At 44.6% G+C, this 11,828-nt stretch overlaps 1 protein-coding gene across 1 annotated transcript; it reads left to right on the plus strand.

Moving 5' to 3' along the window:
• Positions 1-2,019: 2,019 nt before the first annotated feature.
• On the plus strand, positions 2,020-7,410 carry ASCL4 (achaete-scute family bHLH transcription factor 4). Its single transcript, XM_003907101.4, has one exon. The coding sequence runs from the start codon at positions 4,521-4,523 to the stop codon at positions 5,040-5,042; it is 522 nt and encodes a 173-aa protein (XP_003907150.2). The 5' UTR covers positions 2,020-4,520; the 3' UTR covers positions 5,043-7,410.
• The last annotated feature ends 4,418 nt before the right edge of the window (positions 7,411-11,828 follow it).

Below are 11,828 nucleotides of genomic sequence, written 5' to 3' on the forward strand. Positions count from 1 at the left end.
CACCCACCTTAGCCTCCTGAGTAGCTGCGACCTCAGGCGCATGCCACCATGCCTGACTACTTTCTGCATTTTTTTGCATTGATGGGGTCTCCCCATGTTGCCCTGGCTGGCCTCAAACTCCCGGGCTCAAGTGATGTGCCTGTGTAAGCTTCCCAAAGTGTTGGAATTGCAGGTGTGAGCCACTGCACCTGACCCAATTTAATCTTTCTATTTAACACAGCCTCAATTAGAATCGCAAGTGGTGGTTTTTTCCTCATCAATATTAAAAGTGCACGTTGCGTTTTTTGGTCTTCTTTTCCGAATTTGGGCAATCCTTGCCCAAAAGTTCTTCCAGATGAATTTTAGAGTCAGCCATTCGCCATTCATTCTCCAAGCCTTGAGTTTGGTGCCTCTTCATAATTCACACCAGGGTGTTATATAGACAAGAGGAGGCCCTGTAAAATTTGCGGTAGGAGAAGGTAGCCTTAAACAAGGAAGAACAGACGAAAGCTAGAAGGAAAGGATTAAGATATACTTGCCCATCTGCCCCCTTTCATGAGCAGACCTAAATAAGACTACACAAGCCCAGCCTCAGTTGCTCTTGGCAGGTTAGCATATGTGTTACTTGATCTAGCCAGCCTTAGGACAGCTTTAGGTTGGAGAGAATGTTTATCTGGGTCAAAACTGACTGGAGAGTAACCAGGAGTCAAAACTTCTTCTTTTGATCTCTTACGTAAAGAAGGTAGCCCCCACCCCCATACCCTGCACATCATGTGAGTAAAACAGTCCTGTTGCTACTGGAAAAGTCACTTATTTTCAATGCTTTTGTCCTTTAGGAAAGAATGCTCTGTCAGCATTCTTTGTGACCATGCAGTTAGGTCATTATATTACTTGGATCCTATAAAAAGACCACTGTAGGATCAGGATTTGACTAGATTTTTAGACGGAGTTTCACTCTTGTTGCCCAGGCTGGAGTGCAATGGCGCGATCTCAGCTCACCACAACCTCCGCCTCCTGGATTCAAGTGATTTTCCTGCCTCAGCCTCCCAAGTAGCTGGGATTACAGGCATGCGCACCACACCTGGCTAATTTTATATTTTTAGTAGAAATGGGATTTCTCCATGTTGGTCAGGCTGGTCTCGAACTACTGACCTCAGGCGATCTGCCTGCCAAAGTGCTGGGATTAAGACATGAGCCACCACGCCTGGCCTTGACCAATTTTGATTGTGGTATTAGGAGAGAGAGAGAGAGAAAAAGTCTTGTAGCTACTTCTTCCTTAGAGACAGAATTTATAAGGAGCCAGAAACCCTGATCCAAGAATTCTAATTTCTAATGATAAATCTGTTGGTTTGGGCCAGATCAGGGTGTGTTGTTTGAACTTTCTACACATTTTCTCTTATTAAGTTTCACTGAGTTATAAAAATAAGTAATAGTGCTGTTATTAACAAGTTAAACAGTAGAAAGATTTATAAAGAAAAATGAACATTCCCCCTTACTCCCCAATGCCACCCTTTCTTTTTAGGCAACCAATGCAAAAAACTATTTAGTGTCTGTCTTTCTATTTCATTCTCTATGCTCACAGAAACACATATAAAGGACATACACATCATGTAGAATTGTTTTTATGTTCCCGCTGCATATGTTACTCTGCAATTTGCTTTTTTCACTTAACACATTGTGGATATGTCTGCAAGTTCTTACATATAGATTTTACTCATTATTTTTAATAATAGCATAATATTCTAAGATTTTTAACTCTTTTCCTATTGATGGACATTCAGGCTGTTCAGGCTGTTCCCCTTTTCTCCTCCTCCTCCTCCTCCTCCTCCTTCTTCTTCTGACAGTCTTGCTTTGTCGCTCAGCCTATCTCAGCTCACTTCAACCTCCACCTGCCGAGTTCAAGCAATTCTCTTGCCTCGGCCTCCTGAGTAGCTGGGACTACAGGCACATGCCACCTTCCTGGCTAATTTTTAGGATTTTTAGTAGAGATGGGGTTTCACCCTGGGGGTGAGGCTGGTCTTGAACTCCTGACCTCAAGTGATCCACCCATTTTGGCCTCCCAAAGTGCTGGGATTATAGGCATGAGCCACCTCACCTGGACTCTTCTTTTTTTAAAATCACTACAAATGTTACAATAAAGATTATTGTACACATAAATAGGTATTGCTACATTTATTTTGGTAGGACAAAACAGGACAGATATCTAAATCAAAGGATGTGATGTGCACTATTAATTTTAACAGTTTCTTCAGCTGGGATGTGGAGTCACAAGCCTGTAGTCCCAGCTACTCAGGAGGTTGAGGGAGGAGGATCCCTTGAGCCTGGGAGGCGGAGGTTGCAGTGAGCAGAGATTGCATCACTGCCCTCCAGCCTGGGTGACAGAGTGAGACCTGTCTCAAAATAATAATAATTTTAATAGTTTCTTGAAGCAATTTATGCTCCCACCCTTTCCTCTAATCCTTGCCTGCCCTGAATGTTAGCAATCTTTTAAAGTTTTGCCAATCTAAGAAGGAGAAATGGCACCTCAACTGTTCTTCCTTTTGCTCTCTTCCAGTCTAGTCCCCAATCTGCAGATATAGTTATCTTTTTTGAAACACAGATCTTCAAATGTCACCTCCCTGCTTAAAATATTTCATTATCTTCCTGTCACTCTCAAAGGTTAAAATATTTGACATGGCCAAAAAGCACCTTGTGGTATGACAGCCTACCTGCCTGTGTGGTGGACTTTTCTCCTAATAGAAAGGGCTTTCTCAATTCTACTGAGAAATTGTGATGATATATTAGGCTGTTTGCCAGTACAAACCTCATTGGGAGCTACAACTGTTAATTTTTCTTTCTTCTTTTTAAAAGATGGGGGTCTTGCTACATTGGCCAGGTTGGTCTTGAACTCTTGGCCTCAAGCAATCCTCCCGCCTTGGCCTCCCAAAGTGCTGGGATTACAACCTTGAGCCACTGCACCCAGCCAAGCTACACCTTTTAAAATGTGACTGACTTATACCTGAAAGGAATAATTATTTCTATTTTATTTGCCTTGCTTTTTGAGTTGCTTCAGGCAGATCATTTAGAACAAACAGGGAAGCACAGGACTTGCCGAACTAAAAAGAAAAACATGTTAGGGCAGCACCTTGTCTGCTGAGGTAGGCAGAAGGTCTCATCATTAATGTAGGGGGTTTTTGCTTCTCTTGTTTTTAAGTCGGACTTTTAAAGTAGAAGGCGCCTTTAATGTACTGGTTTGCAGAAGAGGAAATCTGATTTTCAGTGTGATAACATATTCTTTGACATTAACCAGTACAGTTGGATTTTTAATGACACTTTCATCTTCAAAGGATTTACCAACACGGATGGATTAATTATTCATTTTTGGGGGGCTGTGTGTTAAAAAGACAAGTCTTCAAAGATGTCATCCTTTCTCCTTGGAATTGGGGGTCTCCACCTTTCAAATGTTGCTTTCCTGCCCTCAAGCGAGAAAATAAATGGCATTTTTTAAAAGAAGAAGAATCCAATGGAAAAATACTCTTTGCACTATGGAAAGATGATGTCCTTATATCCTGGGTGAGATGAGAAGAGGAGGTTGGGAAGCAGTATTTAAGATGTGTTTACAGTAAGCACTGTGAGAAATTACCGGCTAAGCGCGTTTGTTATTGTTCAGTCTTTTGATGTGCTCTTAAACAGTCGCATATATCCGTAAAACACTCTGAGTCAAACATAAGCTGGAACATAATATGCAGACCCTTATATTCTTTGCTACAGTCTGTATTTTTCCTGTACCCTTCAAACATGCCTCATTGGGTTTTTAAAAGATTCCACTTGGAAGGAGAAAAACCTCAAGCCTCGCCCCGGGTCTTCCTTGACTTGACACATTTGATAACCGCAAGAGAGCAGTTTTTCCTTTGATGAGGCTAAGACCCCAGAAATGAAAGAGCAAGTGTAAGTTTGCAAACACTCTAAAAGCTCCTTCCATTAGACCTGGTCGCGGGAAACCACAAAGGACAGTCAAGTGATTTTCAAGGAGAAAGCCTCTGGTCCCCTTTCCCTCCGCCGCCAGGAGGTCTGCAGGTTCCTGGGAGGAGCTCTTCTCAAATCCTGAAGATTGCTAGGCTCTTGGCGAACGACTCATCTCTTGAAGACCTAGAGTGGTGGATTACAGGCATTGAAAAGCTTTTGGTGGCTTTGGAAGATGACTCTGGTGTGAGCTCACCTTACCAGGCTGGGGGACCAGGCAGAGGAACCCCCTTGTTATCTTTTGAAAGAAGATCAGCGGGGAAGACGGGGTTTGAAGTGTGGATTAGGAGGTCCTACGTCTTTGCCTACCACCTCTGCTAAATCTTCATAAAAAGATCGAGGAGTGCAATGAACTTCAGAAATCATGCACCGCTTCCTTGAAGCCTGTCCAGGAACCTAACTTCTGGACCCAGAAACTTCTCCAAAGACAGACCCGCTGAGCCAGGCAGTCTGCACCAGCACCTCTGCTTCTAAGATTCTGTTTCGTCTTCTTCTATTGAGAGATTGACCTCTTGGGTGATTTGTGTGCTTTCCAGCAAATGATGGAGACGCGTAAACCGGCGGGACTGCTGGCCTTGCCATACTCGATGCGCGCCGCGCCCCTGGGCGTGCCGGGGACCCTGGCCGGACTCCCGCGGAGGGAACCCCTAAGGGTCGCCCTGCGTCTGGACGCCGCGTGCTGGGAGTGGGCGCGCAGCGGCTGCTCACGGAAACGGCAGTACCTGCCCCTGCCGCTGGACGGCGCCTTCGAGCCCGCTTGCCTCCGCAAGCGCAACGAGCGCGAGCGGCAGCGGGTGCGCTACGTGAACGAGGGCTATGCGCGCCTCCGAGACCACCTGCCCCGGGAGCTGGCTGACAAGCGCCTCAGCAAAGTGGAGACGCTCCGCGCCGCCATCGGCTACATCAAGCACCTGCAGGAGCTGCTGGAGCGCCAGGCCCGGGGTCCCGAGGGCGCGGCCGGCGCCGTCCCCCGGCGCAGGGCGGAATGCAACAGCGACGGGGAGTCCAAGGCCTCTTCGGCGCCTTCGCCCAGCAGCGAGCCCGAGGAGGGGGGCAGCTAGCGAGCGCCTGGCCGGCCAGGATCGCTGCGCCCGCCACATAGCGCGCAGCTGGGCGCTCAGCCTAAGGTCCTCTTCGAAGGTGGTTTACATTCTTAATCTGGTATCTTCTCCAGGCCTAAATCTTAGGAAAAAGAAATGCGTACTGGGGTTTGGGGGATGGGGGAGGTGTTTTTACCTTTGGGAATTTCTCCCCTGCCCTTATTGGTTACGTGCCTGCAACTTATAGGTGCTTATTAAAGAGGCTCTTTTCCTATACTTCTAAAATGCAAACTGTTCCAGATTCTGAGCGCCTCGTTGTAAATACGATTATTCTAAAAACTCAAAGGGCGAGAACAACTGGAATTTCCCACCTTCCGTGGTGTGGGTAAATTGTATACATAAATATTAAACCTTAACCAAAGAAGAACTTTACTGCCACCAAAACAGAAACAACCCCAAACAGCCAAAAACAGACCTTAAAAGTGAGGAACATTTTCTTGCATTCTTTCCTTTGGAAATTGTATTCGAAATGTAATTGAAAACAATTGTTGACCTCCTGCTTTGGGTGAAGGAGACTGTAAGCTGCTACTTGAGAACGAATTTGCCAGCATGTGCTGTTGACTGTGTGAATGATGGTACCAGGGAAGCCATGGCTTGGTACACACTGTTTCATCCAGTGGCCACGTGGAAGCTTCGTAGCATTGAGCAGATAGTAAAATATCTTAGAATTAATGATCTCTTTGGAAGAGAGCCCAGATTTGTATGAAAACTTGTTTTTCCTCTCAATTGTTTTGTTCACTGTTTTCTTCATTTTCCTTTTCTCTGCATTCCGCACCGCCCCCCCGCCCGCCGACCTATAGCTCTCCATCTAAGTTTTGGATAAACTAAAGTGGCACTGTGACTTTAAAAATAAAAAAGAGATCTACTTGGAAGTCCTTTTTGAGGGTTGAGCCGGATGGGGGAAAGATGTGGGACAAAAGGGATGGATTGAAGTTGGTACATTCTCAAATATTTTTATCACCATGGGAGCTTCCAGGTACAGTATATGGAAATGATATATGGCCATGTTAAAAACCTTTTTAAAATATTTAATTTGGGTCATTTTTTTTTTCTGAGAAACAATTTTGAGTTTGGTAGATAAGTTAAATGCTTGCTGATGTGTGAAAAGATCCCTAAGGTTGTTTTCTAATATGCCGAATTGTCCTTTCCATGGAGGCAGCTTTGGTTTGTGGGGGAAGAGGAAGGGGAGATGGAAATGGACAAAGAGAACTAACAGTGGCAGTGCATCCTCCAGGTGGATTTTACTTAGATTTTATTATCCCCTTTTACAGGTGTAGCAACTAAGGCAGGCTAAATATTCAATGGACATCTTTTATGTGCTAGGAATTTTGTTGTGACTTTTTACATTTTGTCCTATTTAGCTTCATACATTTGTGGGGTGGGTATGACAAATATTTTGTTATTAAAAGAAATATGAAGCTCAAAGAGGTTACACACCTTGACCAGTTTAGTGTTGCTAGGATTCCTTGAGCTGAGATCAAGTCCTGAGCCTGAACCCAAAGCCCGAGGATTTCTTTCTCCCTTACTGTGCTGTCTCTTGCTCTGTCATTTACTAGCAGAGCAAATGTTGCTGCAACTCAGTTTTCTTACCTGTACAGAAATGTTTACGGAAGTGTATGTGAACGACCTTGGTAATCTGCAAGGCACTAACCAATGATAAATTAGTAGTTTTATTATTTGGGGGGAAATACTATTTCTCAGTTTATGGAGAGTAAAGCCTGATTAAGAATAAAATCTCCAGGTGGAGTTGGTGTGATTTCTTCAGTGTTTCAAGAGGGACAGAGTGACCACACTCTCTTACCTCCTTTGGTAAGGTTCTGGGATACATGCTTTGAACGCTAAATCCATGTTAAAACATATCATTGGCTGGGTGCAGTGGTTCACCCTGTAATCCCAGCACATTGGGAGGCAAATGTAGACGGATCACTTGAGCTCAGGAGTTTGAGACCAACCCTGGTACTGGAAACCTTAATGTGGTTTTATTTGAAGCCCTGTTGAGAATAAGGCAATGATTTTGAGAAACCTTTTGGAAAAATAAAAATAAAACCCTCTCTCAGCTGGGTGTGCTGGCTCATGCCTGTAGTCCCGGCACTTTGGGAGGCCAAGGCAGGAAGATCACTTGAGGCCCGGAGCATGAGACCAGCCCTTGGCAACATATATAAACCTTGTCACTACAAAAATTAAAAAAATGTATCTAGGGTTGGTGACGTGCCTCTATAGTCCCAACTACTCAGGAGGCCGAGGTTGGAGGTTTGCTTGCACTCAGGTGTTCCAGGCCGCAGTGAGCCATGACCGTGTGTCTGCCCGCGCTCCAGCCTGGGCCACAGAGTAAGACTCCTATTTAAAATAATAATAATAATTAAATGAAAGCCTTTTGCAATCATGTAACTTTTTAAAAGAAAAAATCATGCAGTTTTTCTGGGACCTTTCTCGTAACTTACAGGAGGAGCACCAATCGGGGAATGAAGCCTTTAAAAAGGTTTGACCTCTTTTTCTGTGAGTGATCATTTCATTAACCCTAGAACAATTTGACTTTCAAAAAGAACACAATAAATTTCCAGTGAATTTTGTGGAAGCAAGAGTGGAGGGGAGTTTTATGGCAATGAAGCTTTCATAAAAGGAGAAAGATTTTCATGTCCTTCAACATCTTCCTTTTTTTAATTTTTCCAACTCAGCCCAGACATATCCCTTGATTGCACTTGATTGCACTGGGACACCCCACCCTGCCCTACCCGGAGCGTGCAAAGTGGGAGGGGCTGTGTTGGGATGTGGCAGAGCGTGCCCTGGCCCTGAGACTGGATCCAGCTCTTGCCACTCATTGACTTCGTGACTTTGAGCAAGTCCCTAACTGTTGTGTTCTCAGTTTCCTATGCTAGGACACATGAAGAGTGGATCACATTATCTTTTAGACTCTTCCAGCTGGAAAACGTCATGCATCCAACCTGTGCAAATCCCAGCTGGGGGAAGCGAATGTAATAAGGCATGCCCACTTCCTGCCACACAGCATGGTGCTTTCTGTTCCTATATTTCCCTCTTCCCAGTAGAAAGATCCAGCCCTGAGGCTGTGGCCTACCTTTTTTTTTTTTTTTTTTTTGGACTCCTAGTTGCTGTTACCATTCCCAATTAAAACAAAACAACACAAAAAAATCACCGAAAGCTTTATAATTTTTTTATGGAATGGAACTTGAAGACTCTTTACAAGCTGGTGGGGAAATAGACCCATTTTACCTCAATATGAGGAAAAAGGTATACATGGTATAACTGATATCCAAAATGGAAGATATGCTACGAGGAGCCAAAGAAAAGAGGGATTTGGTCCAGCCTCAAGTGAGTAGGGAACAAGAAGGAAAGGCTTTGGTGGATGCAGCGTTTAGTAGGTAAGAATGGAATGAGAACTCCAGGTAGAGGGAACAAGAGGAACAAAGTTGCTGAAAAGACAGGAACTGTTTGGAGAGCCCAGAGAGGCTGAGTAATAGGAGACTACACACGGTGGCTGAGGCAAGACTCTAGGGACATTGACAGCCAAGCTAAAACAGCTTGGAGTTGTTTTTTTAACCAATGGGGAACTATCGAAAAAAAAATTGAGGGATGGTTTTGGAGAAGGTATGTGGTTGAGGATCATGGTACCCCATTGGTAGGAAGCAGCGGACCAATAGGGTATTGCCATAATTAAGGGAGAGGAAATGAGGTGGGGGCCTGAACTCTGGCAGTGTCATTGGGAATGGGAAGGGAGGGATGGATTGGCAAGTGGAACTGATAGGTCTTGGCAACTCAGAGGAGGGGGATGGGATGAGGAAGAGGGCGAAGTTAAAGACAACTGTGGTTGAAATTGAGAGCACAGAAAGAGAAGTGGATTTAAAATCTAAGAGTCTTGTTTTGGAGATGCTGAATGTAAAATACTGGTAGGCTACTCCTGCCCACAAGCAACTGAAAATGCTGATGTTGAAGTCAAGAGAAAAGTCAAGCATAGCTGTTTCTTTAAGAGCCACACACTTATGGGGAGTAGTAGAAGTAGGTGTGATCTCCACAGGGGAATGTTGATGAGAAAAGGAGAAGAGTTGGGCATGGTGGCTCACACTGGGAATCCCAGCACTTTGGGAGGCCGAGGTAGGAGGATCGCTTGAGCCAGGAGTTCAAGACCAGCCTGTGAAACACAGGGCGACTCCCCCATGTCTACAGAAAAAATTAAAAATTAGCCAGGCGTGGTGGTGCATGCCTGTGGTCCTAGCTACTCGGGAGGCTGAGGTGGGAGGATCACCTGAGCCCAGGAGGTTGAGGCTGCAATAGCCATGATCGCACCACTACATTCCAGCCTGGGCAACAGAGTGGCACTGTGTCTCAAAAAATATATATAAATAAATAAATAAAGAGAAGAAAGCAGGGAGAGGCCTGCATTCAGAAGAAGAAATGTCTTTGAAGAGAGCTGAGAAATAGGAGCCAGAGAAGTTGGAAAAAGAATCAAGCTGGTATGAAATTGTGGCAATTAAATGAGGATATAATTATATAAGAAAGAGGGAGTGGGTGACAGCATCCTATGAATCAGAGGGGTCAGGTGGTTTAAGTATGAGGGGAACTCACTGGGTTGAGCCCTTCACTCTGGCCCCAGTTTCTCTGCAATGTGCTGCGTGAGGCAGGGCCTAGATTGCTGTCCTGACTTCAGCACTCTCTATTGCTAGAGACCTCTGTAAGAGCAGAAATAGCACAGTGGATTGACGAAATGAGAAGTAGAAGTCAACTTGAAGACTGCCCTTTCTAGATACTTCACAGTAAAGGGAGAAAGAGAGCTGGGCTGGTGTGACCCAAGTGGAGGAAAGGATGGGATACCAAAGATAGTTCTGAGCCTGAGGTCTTACAGGTAAACAGGTCTAGCTGATTCAGAGGCTCAGAGGTGACAAGGCTTCAAGGAGTCTGAAATCAGGTGGAGGTGAAGGTCCTAGGAATTGGAGAGATTAAATAACTGGGAGGGCAGAGGGTTGGAAGGTAATGCACTAAAACTAAGGTAGGTTTTTAAGTCATTGAAGAAGATGGAGCTGGTTCTGCCATTTGCAGACAGTGGAGATGAAAATGAGATGAGGGTTGTATGAAAAGTACACCTGCGTGGGTTTAATATTGTTCCTTGGTGGTAACTAGTTTCAAAAGCATTGAGTTATCAGTTTTTAATGACTTGGTTAAAAAAAATGACACAGATCTTCTCTGTAATGGCACATTTTAAATGATATTCATATTTATTTAATAGTATAAGGTTTTGTAACCATAAATATCTCCAGAAAGTTCTGCAGTGTTTATTTATTTATTCATTTATTTATTTTCGAGATGGAGTCTCACTCTGTCACCCAGGCTGGAGTGCAGTGGCGCGATCTCGGCTCACTGCAACCTCCACCTCCTGGATTCCAGCAATTCTCCCACTTCAGCCTCCTGAGTAGCTGGGACTACAGGCGCCCACCACTACACTGAGCTAATTTTTGTATTTTGATAGAGATGGGGGTTTCGCTTTGTTAGCCAGGCTGGTCTCCAACTCTTGATCTCTAGTGATCCGCCTGCTTCGGCCTTCCAATGTGCTGGGATTACAGGTGTGAGCCACCGCGCCTGGCCTAGTGTTTATTATATGAGACAATGATAATTCATGCCACATACATTGTGCAAGAATCTGGCAGCAAATAATAAGTGCTCAATAATTCATTCATTTCCTTTTGTCTGTGGCTTCTGGGGTAAAAAAATACACTGCTTATGTACAAAAACATCAACAAAGAAGCCAATACAGAGTAATGCAATAGAGTAAGGGCTAGAGAGAAATAAATAGTACCTTTCTTTCTTTCCTTTGTGGAATTTCTGGGAACAGGGGAAGAAGAATAAAAACCTTTCAAAGAAGAATAGGGTTTGGAGGAGAGTCGAATTGAGATGCCCTTCAGTCATCTAGATCTGAAGATATGGGGTCTGTGCCTTTCACAGAGCAATTTTGGATCTGTGGACAACAGAACTTCAATCTTGGACCTTGGGACTTAATTCCTGTCCTCCTGACTCCAGGTGCTATAAGCCTGCAATGGACTGTATGTTCCTCCTCCACTGCAAATTCATATGTTGAAATCCTGACCCCCAATGTGATGGGGCCTTTGGGAGGCGATTGGGTCATGAGGTCATGGGGCTGGAGCCCTCATGAGTAGGATTAGTGCCCTTAAAAGGGACCCCTAGAGAGTTCTCTCATCCTCTTTGTGACATCTAAGGATACAACAAAATGTCAGCAGTCTGCAACCCAGAGGAGGCCCCTCACCAGAATCCAGCCATCATCTTGGCATCCTAATCTTGGACTTCCAGCCTCCAGAACTGTGAGAAATAAATGGTTGTTTAAGCTGCCCAGTCTACAGTACTTTGCTATAGCAGTCCAAAGGGACTGTCACAAAGCCTTAAACTGAACTTGAGGGCCAAGTTGAATCAGGCTGGGGAAAACATCTCTAGGCTGTGTCAGCATTCTCCAGCTATAACCAGTCAAGAGGTTTCAGATGGGTGTGCACGCCAGAAGCTTTCTGAGCTGTTTCTGTCTAGACAAAGGTTTTCTTCAAAGCTTTCAAAGTTATCGTCATCATCTCCAAAAATGGTTAACAATCCAATTTTTCACCCTAGGAAAGAAACTTTTGATAGCAATGTTGACCCGCAGAATCCTTCTCACAGTGATCACTATAAAGGCAGACTGTTCCCCTAGGCGAGCTCTTTTGACCCTTCTGTCAACCATTGCCAGCTCTTTCATCTCCA

Source organism: Papio anubis, chromosome 9 (assembly GCF_008728515.1).
Source record: "Papio anubis isolate 15944 chromosome 9, Panubis1.0, whole genome shotgun sequence".
NCBI classification, from domain to species: Eukaryota; Metazoa; Chordata; class Mammalia; order Primates; family Cercopithecidae; genus Papio; species Papio anubis.